The sequence below is a fragment of the Mandrillus leucophaeus genome, unplaced genomic scaffold (genome assembly GCF_000951045.1).
Source record: "Mandrillus leucophaeus isolate KB7577 unplaced genomic scaffold, Mleu.le_1.0 Scaffold316, whole genome shotgun sequence".
Taxonomy (NCBI): Eukaryota; Metazoa; Chordata; class Mammalia; order Primates; family Cercopithecidae; genus Mandrillus; species Mandrillus leucophaeus.
Window position 1 is genome coordinate 2,874,077 of NW_012103321.1, and position 7,715 is coordinate 2,881,791.

Sequence of the window (7,715 nt, forward strand, 5' to 3'; positions counted from 1 at the left end):
AAAAAAAAAAAAGGCTTCCAACACACAAAACTACAATTCAGATGACTTCATTAGTAAATTCTATCAACATTTAGGAAGATGTTAAGACTAATTCCATACAACCTCTTCAAGAATATGGAATAAGAAGAAACACTCGCCCAATCACTTAATGAAGATACCATTTCTGATATGAAAACCAAAGACATATGAAAAAGAAAACACAAATATCTGTCATGAACATAGACATAAAAGCCTATACAAAATCTAGCAAATTGTATCCAGCAATATATAAAAAGGATAAAAACATTATGATTGTGTGGGGTTTATCCCAGGAATGCAATGCTGATTCAACCTTTTTGAATCAGTTTGAAAATCATTCTAAGGGTGGGGCTTAAAAAAAAGAAAAAAATCAATATAATCTACCTTATGAATAAACTAAAGAAGAAAACTATATGATTATCATAATGCAGAAAAAGCATTTGTCAAAATTAACATCCATTCATGGATAAAAACTCTCAGAAAACTAGAAACAGAAGAGAACCTTTCATTTGATTAAGCTCACTAACAAAAAAAAAAAAACCTTACAGATAACATCTTATATCCTGAGATCATGAAAAAGGAAAGAATATTCACTATCACCACTTTTATTCAATATTACACTGGTGGTCCTACCCAGCCATTAGGACAAGAGAAAAAAAAAATGGTATAAAGACTGAGAGAAGGAAATAAAACTCCAATCACAAACAATATGATTATCTACATAGAAAATCATCGGACTCTACAAAAACACACTAAACCTAGTAAGTGTTTAGAACACTTGCTATCATAAAGGGTCAACATGCAACAAAAGGGGAAATACAGAAAGAAACAAAAGCACTAAAAACTATGAAATACTCAGCGTACAGATCTAGCACATAACACAATATATGCTAGATCCGTGTGCTAAAAGCTACAAACATCAGTGAAAGAAAATCAAGTAAGATCTAACTAAATAAATAGAGAGATTATGCTTTTAGCTTGAAGGCTCAATATTGTTAATGGGTTAATTCTCCTGAAACTAATTTATTAATTCAACACAATCCCAATTAAAATCTCAGCAGGATTTTTCAGTAGAAATCGACAAGTTGATTCTAAAATTATAAGAAAAAGCAAAAGAACTAAAATAGCCAAGGCAAGTTTTAAAATAACAAAGTCAGAGGAGTCATTCGACTTGATTTCAAGATTCAGATTAAGTAATCATAACAGTGTAGACTGGGAAAGGATTCTCAATAGATGAATGAAACAATACAGAAATAGGTCAACCCACACATACATGGTCTGTTCATTTCTGAAAAAGACAGCCCAATAAAGAAAGGCTAGACTTTCAACAAATGGTGCTGGAATAATTAAGTATCTGTATTTTAAAAAAAGAATGTCAACCCATATCTTATACAAAAATTAACTCAACATGAATCCTAAATGTACAATGTAAAATTATAAAACGTTTGGAAGAAACTAAAAGCAAAACCTTTGTGACCGTGGGTTAAAGTTAGCAAAGGATTTCATATATGTGACATCTAAAATACTATCAATAAAAAAAGAAAAGACAGCTTTCCTTTACCAAAATGTTAAACATCTGCTCTGACAAAGATACTGTTAATCAAACAGAAACACACGTCACCAGGCAGGCATGGTGGCTCACGCCTGTAATCCCAGCAGTCTGGGAGGCCAAGATGGGTGGATCACGAGGTCAAGAGATCGAGACAATCCTGGCTAACACGGTGAAACCTTGTCTCTCCTAAAAACACACAAAAAATTAGCTGGACACGGTAGCGCGTGCTTGTAGTCTCAGCTACTTGGGAGGTTGAGGCAGGAGAATCGCTTGAACTGGGGAGGCGGAGGTTGCAGTGAGCTGAGATCACACCACTGCACTCCAACCTAGCGACAGAGCGAGACTCCATCTCAACAAAAACAAAAAATAAAAACAAAAAACAAAAAACACAAGTCACTGACTGCGGAAAAAAAAAAATTCAGAACATAAATAATTCTCAAAATTCAGTATTTTAAACGAGCAAAACAGGTCAGGTGCAGTGGCTCATGCCTGTAATCCCAACACTTTGGGAGGCCAAGGCAGGTAGATCACTTGAGGTCAGGAGTTCAAGACCAGCCTAGCCAACATGGCAAAATCCCACCTCTACTAAAAATACAAAAATTAGCTGGGCGTGGTGGTGGGCGCCTGTAATCCCAGCTACTAGGGAGGCTAAGGAAGGTAAATCTCTTGAACCCAGGAGGCAGAGGTTGCAGTGAGCACAGATTGTATCAACTGCACTCTAGCCTGGGCAACAGAGTGAGACTCCATCTCAAATAAAATAAAATAAAATAGGCCAGGTATGGAATAGGCCAGGCGCGGTGGCTCACACCTGTAATCCCAGCACTTTGGGAGGCTGAGGCGGGCGGACTGCCTGAGGTTAGGAGTTCGAGACCCACCTGGATAACATGGTGTAACCCTGTTTCTACTAAAAGTACAAAAATTAGCTGGGCGTGGGGCCTGTAATCCCAGCTATTCAGGGGGCTGAGGCAGTAGAATCTCATGAACCCAGGAGGCAGAGGTTGCAGTGAACCAAGATCACACCACGGCACTCCAAGCCTGGGTGACAGGGCAAGACTCTGTCTCAAATAAAATTAAAATAAAATAATAAGCAAAAGATGTAAAAGAACACATAACCAAAAAAGATAATATTCAGATGTTATGTACATAAAAAGATACTCAGCAACATTAGTCATTAGGGAATATACATTAAAGGGATGAGGTAACACTAAACACCTCTTAGAATGGCTAAAAGTCAGTGGTGTGTAGGCAAATGTTTAGCAATCAGATCTGCAGAGGAGAAGATCCAGATTTTTAGCTTTTGCTGATTTCTGTGGTAGAGCTGGGAAGACGTACTTTCCACCATACAGACATAATTAATCTCAAGAGCATAGGTAATAGGGAAATATAGTAAAGGAATTAGTGAGGAGTTTTGTATATTTATTATTTTTACATATTTATAACATTAATAAAAATTTTATACATTTATAAACTTTACATATGTATATATTTAATTTTAAATTCATTGTATTTAACTCATAATAATGGCGGTGTATTAACCAGTTCATAAAATTCCTAAAAATGTAACATGCAGTTTTTGTTAGCAAGACCAGCCTTAAGCTCACCATTGCCTAAAACTAAAACTGCTAATAACAAGTGCTGACAAGGATATGGAAAAGCTGTCATTCTCAGTCATTACTGATGCAATGAAAAATGGTACAGCCACTTTGGAAAATAGTTTGGCAGTTTATTTAAACTTAAGCTTATATTTACCACACAACCCAGCCACCTTACTTTGTATGTACGCTGCAAAACTGAAAACTCATGCTCACACAAAAGCCTGTAAGTACACGTTTATATTGCTTTATTCATAAATACCCCAAACTGGAAACAACTGAAATGTCCTTCGGCTGATCAACAGACAAACTGTCATTAACAACTGATACACAGAACAAACTTAATGACTCTCAAATGCTTTATGTTAAGTTAAAGAAAGTCAAACTCTAAAAGTTTCATAATGTATGATTCCACCTATATGACATTCTAGAAAAGACAAAACTTTAGGCAGAAAACAGATCAGTGGTTGCCAGAGGCTGGAAAGAGGCTAAGAAAATCTCTTCAAGAAAAGTTGATCATTCCTCTCTCAAGCAACTTCATAGAATAACATATTTTTATAGGATCTAAAAATAATTCATTCAAAACTTTTTAAATTTAAAGGTTTCAAGACAAAGTGGTCAACTAGAATCATGCTTCTTCACAAATCTCTTTCTAGTAATTTTCCAAGCTTAATGCATTTAAATACCTGTTCACAAATTTTTCCCTCTGAAACATAGATAATTCATAATGAAATTTTCAAAAAATTCATACATTTAAAGTTGGAGGCCCAAGGATTAGAAAACAGAATTAAGAAAACAAGGCCGGGGACAGTGGCTCAGGCCTGTAATCCCAGCACTTTGGGAGGCCGAGGTGGACACATCACGAGGTCAGGAGTTCAAGACCTGCTTGGTCAACATGGTGAAACCTCGTCTCTACCAAAAATACAAAATTTAGCCAGGTGTGGTGGTGTGCACCTGTAATCCCAGCTACTTGGAAGGCTGAAGCAGAGGATGCAGTGAGCCGAGATTGCGCCACTGCACTCCAGCCTGGGACACAGCAAGACTCTGTCTCAAAAAAAAAAAAAGAAAAGAAAAGAAAGCAAGTTATATACACTTTTACTACCTGTTGTGTTAGAACAGCAGATATTAAACTTGTTCTCAGTTCCTCTTTACCAAAAGTGTCTCTTGTCTTAATCTACTTTCTCTTGATAATTCTCAACCACTTTTAGGGCCTCAAAGATCATCTCCACGCAATCAAGTCACTCCAGTCTTCTATACTGTTTCTGTACCTTGTGCATATTTTAATTACACATATATCACCTGTTTCTGTACCTTGTGCAGATATTTAATTACACATACATCACCTGGTATGGCAGGTATTTATTCACATGGTTGTATTTATTATACTGACTTCTGTTGGTTCATACACTCCACTAGAGGAGGGCTAGATTTCCACAAAGATCCCGGTTTAGTGTTTTCAATAAATTTAAGATAGACTCCCAAAGCTACATCTCTAGCCCACCCAGCATCCCTAGCTGCCTAATGCTATCTTCACTGATATAACATATCCTTAAGTGAAATAAACTTATTATTCCCTCCCCTAAGAATCATCTGAAGGGAGGCATTGTAAGTATTCTGAATATTATCTTTTAATCTGTTATTACATTAGTTCTCTTTTCTCCTTTATTATTTGCACTTTCGTTCTTTAGGCCTTTAACCTCAGACTGTTTAAAGTGCCTCCAACTCAGAACACCACAAACTGGGGCCTGTCAGGGGAGGGTGGGAGAGCATTAGGGAAAAGACCTAATGCATGCTGGGCTTAATACCTAGGTGATGGGTTGATAGGAGCAGCAAACCACCATGGCACACATTTACCTATTAAGAAACCTGCAAATCCTACACAAGTACCCCAGAACTTGAAAAAATAAAATAATTTTTTTTAAAAAGTGCCTCCAACTCATCCCATTTTGGGAAACCAGTCTGGCAACTCTTCAAATGATTAAACTTATTTAAAAGTTTAAAAAGTTGATCTTATAGAAGTAGAAAGTAAGTGATTAGTAGAGTCTGGGAAGGGGCCAATAGTCAAAAATGGGTTAACATACAAAATTACAGCCAAATAGGAGGAATAAATTCTAGTGTTCTAGAACTGATGATCTATATCAGAATTACCCAGGGCCTTGCAACTCAATGTTGTCTATGGACCAGAGGCACTGATATCAGGAAAGCTTATTAAAAATGCCGAATATCGGGCTCTACTCAGTCCTACAGAATCAGAATTTGCACTTCAACAAGATCCCTATTTATAAAGATTGCAAAACACGGATCTGGAACACTTTATTAAACATGCTGTTTCCAGTGAGGCACAGCCATCTGCATTTTAAAGATGAATACTGTGGATACTCCGCCACACCACAGTTTGAGAAGCACTGCTTAAAAGAAAAGTGAAGCACTGAAAGAACGTTCCTTTAAAGCAGTTTTGGTATACTAGGAAATACTGCTATATATTCTTTCCAAATTTGAAAAGAAAAAAAAAAAATCTGACTTTACAAATCTCATAGCCACACCACCTTCTGAAAATCAGTAACCTAAATGAGTATATTAAATAAGGGGCTGAGATGAACAATCAAAAACAAATGTGTTTACAACTTTCACGTGCGTTAACCAAGATAAATTATTCATAAACAAACTTTGCAGACTTACGGAAGAAAGGATATAACGCTCTGGTTTTTAAAAAGTTCCATTCACATGGGAAATACAGATTATAGTTCTTTTTACTCAACTCTAACAGACCCCCAACAGAATGCTTAGCCTTCACAGTATTCTAGTTCACACTAGGGTCAATCAAGTTTGTTCTGATTCTCGCTGGTAGAAAAACTGTATCCTCCAAAAGGAATACAGGTCTTAGGATCCTGCAGACACTTTCAACACACGTACATGTTAAAGTAGCTGTATAGTAAGTATAAAGGGCTAAAAGGATACTAATCCCCAAAAATATATTCTGCAAAGTAATTTTTATTAATTTTAGGAGGTGCTGGTTTTAACTCAGGTAAACATTTACTATTAGGCTTGTGCAAAAGTAATTGCGGCTTTTGGCTATTAAAAGGGATGGCAAAAAACGCAATTACTTTGTCCCAACCTAATAAATACACATGTTCAAAATTTTGTGAGAGACACAAAGATGATCAGGAAACTAACACTAGCTGCAGGAAGCCTATAACCTGAGGGGACGTGGGGTTTGGCTGGGACACTGCACATGCAATTAGCAGAATGTGATCAGTGCTGAAAACGGTTTCCGGGTTTCCAATTTCAGGTAACTGAATTTCAGATAATGGATATTTTACAGTAATTTCCAATTGATTGGGTGCAGAGTTGAACAAGCCAAGAAAGCTTATTAAAAGTACTTCATAAGCAAGTACAGCCCACGGTAAACAATCCTCTGGGAAATTTCGTACATTTTAATTCACATACACACACTTAAAATTAGGCTGTGAAGTGTGGGTGCTCTCATCAAACGCAAAGCAATTCAAATGTGAACTGGATATAGGAGGGCCCAATACAGTTAAGTTTACAGAGGGTGTTTCCTTTGACAAAAACAGGAACACACAGCTTCAGAGATCGCTGATCAAGCGAGAAAAGAGGAAAAAGGAGTGGACATCTGTTTCTATTTCTCCCTAGGTAACTTAGAAAAAAAACCCACACACACACACACACACACACACAACAGCAGTTTCCTGGACTAATCCTGCCTTCAGTTTTACATTTTATAAACACTATGACCTTTTAAAAGTCTAGGAACTAAAGACAAACAAAAACAGGCAAACGCATTTACCTAATTAACAGTCCAAATCGAAAACAGCTCCCTCAAGAGGAACCTCAGTCCGTGAAGAGCCATTCCTGGGAAAGGGCACCCATTCATTTCCCACAGACCCTCAGCCCCTCAGCGCTCACTTCACTGCACTCCCCTGGCAGCGGCACACCCTTCCTCGGGAAAGGAAAAGCGAGCACCTCTCCAAAAGGGCTACTGAAGCCCCCGGAGAGCTCGGTGGAGGTTTACTGGGATGCAGAGCAAGCCCCTTCCTGGCTTGAAGAGGAGGAGGTGCAAGTGACACCGAGGAAGGCCAGCTGAGCTGGGAAAGGGCCGCTGCCATTCTCAGTTCGGTCCCGGCCCCTCAGAGGATTAGGTCGGCACCCCCGGGTCGCAGGCTGCTCTACTGAGGAGGCCTTGCGCTCAGCCCAAGACACAGACCTCTGACAGGCACCGGAGGTGGGGCTCGCGTCACAGGTGTCACCCCTAGACGGTCCTTGCAAACCCGGGGGGTGGGGAGGGAAAAGTCAGGGCAGGGGAAAGGTGAGACGAGCGACAGCGACGCAGCGCAGCACCCACAGCGACGCGCTCTCACCTCTAGGGTGGAGACAGTGCTGGTGAACAGGTCCTCTCCGTCCTCCAGATCCTCAAAGTCGGTGGGCTTCCCGTCCCCCAGCGGAGGAGGTTCCCTCTCGGCCGCCATCTTCGCTCGCCCGGACTACTGCGCGAGCTGGGCCTCGCGGACCCGTCACGTGAGCACGCACGGCTG

At 39.3% G+C, this 7,715-nt stretch overlaps 1 protein-coding gene across 3 annotated transcripts in view; it reads right to left on the minus strand.

Annotated features, from left to right (window-relative positions):
• The window catches only part of SNX2 (sorting nexin 2), a 61,087-nt gene extending 53,372 nt beyond the window's left edge, over positions 1–7,715 (minus strand). For 2 of the 3 annotated variants that reach the window (XM_011987778.1, XM_011987777.1), the window contains exon 1: positions 7,542–7,715. In XM_011987778.1, coding sequence (XP_011843168.1) covers positions 7,542–7,649 — 108 coding nt within the window. In that variant the 5' untranslated portion in view covers positions 7,650–7,715. Of the gene's footprint in view, positions 1–6,970 lie in introns of all 3 variants that reach the window. The other variant, XM_011987779.1, reaches the window with a different exon arrangement.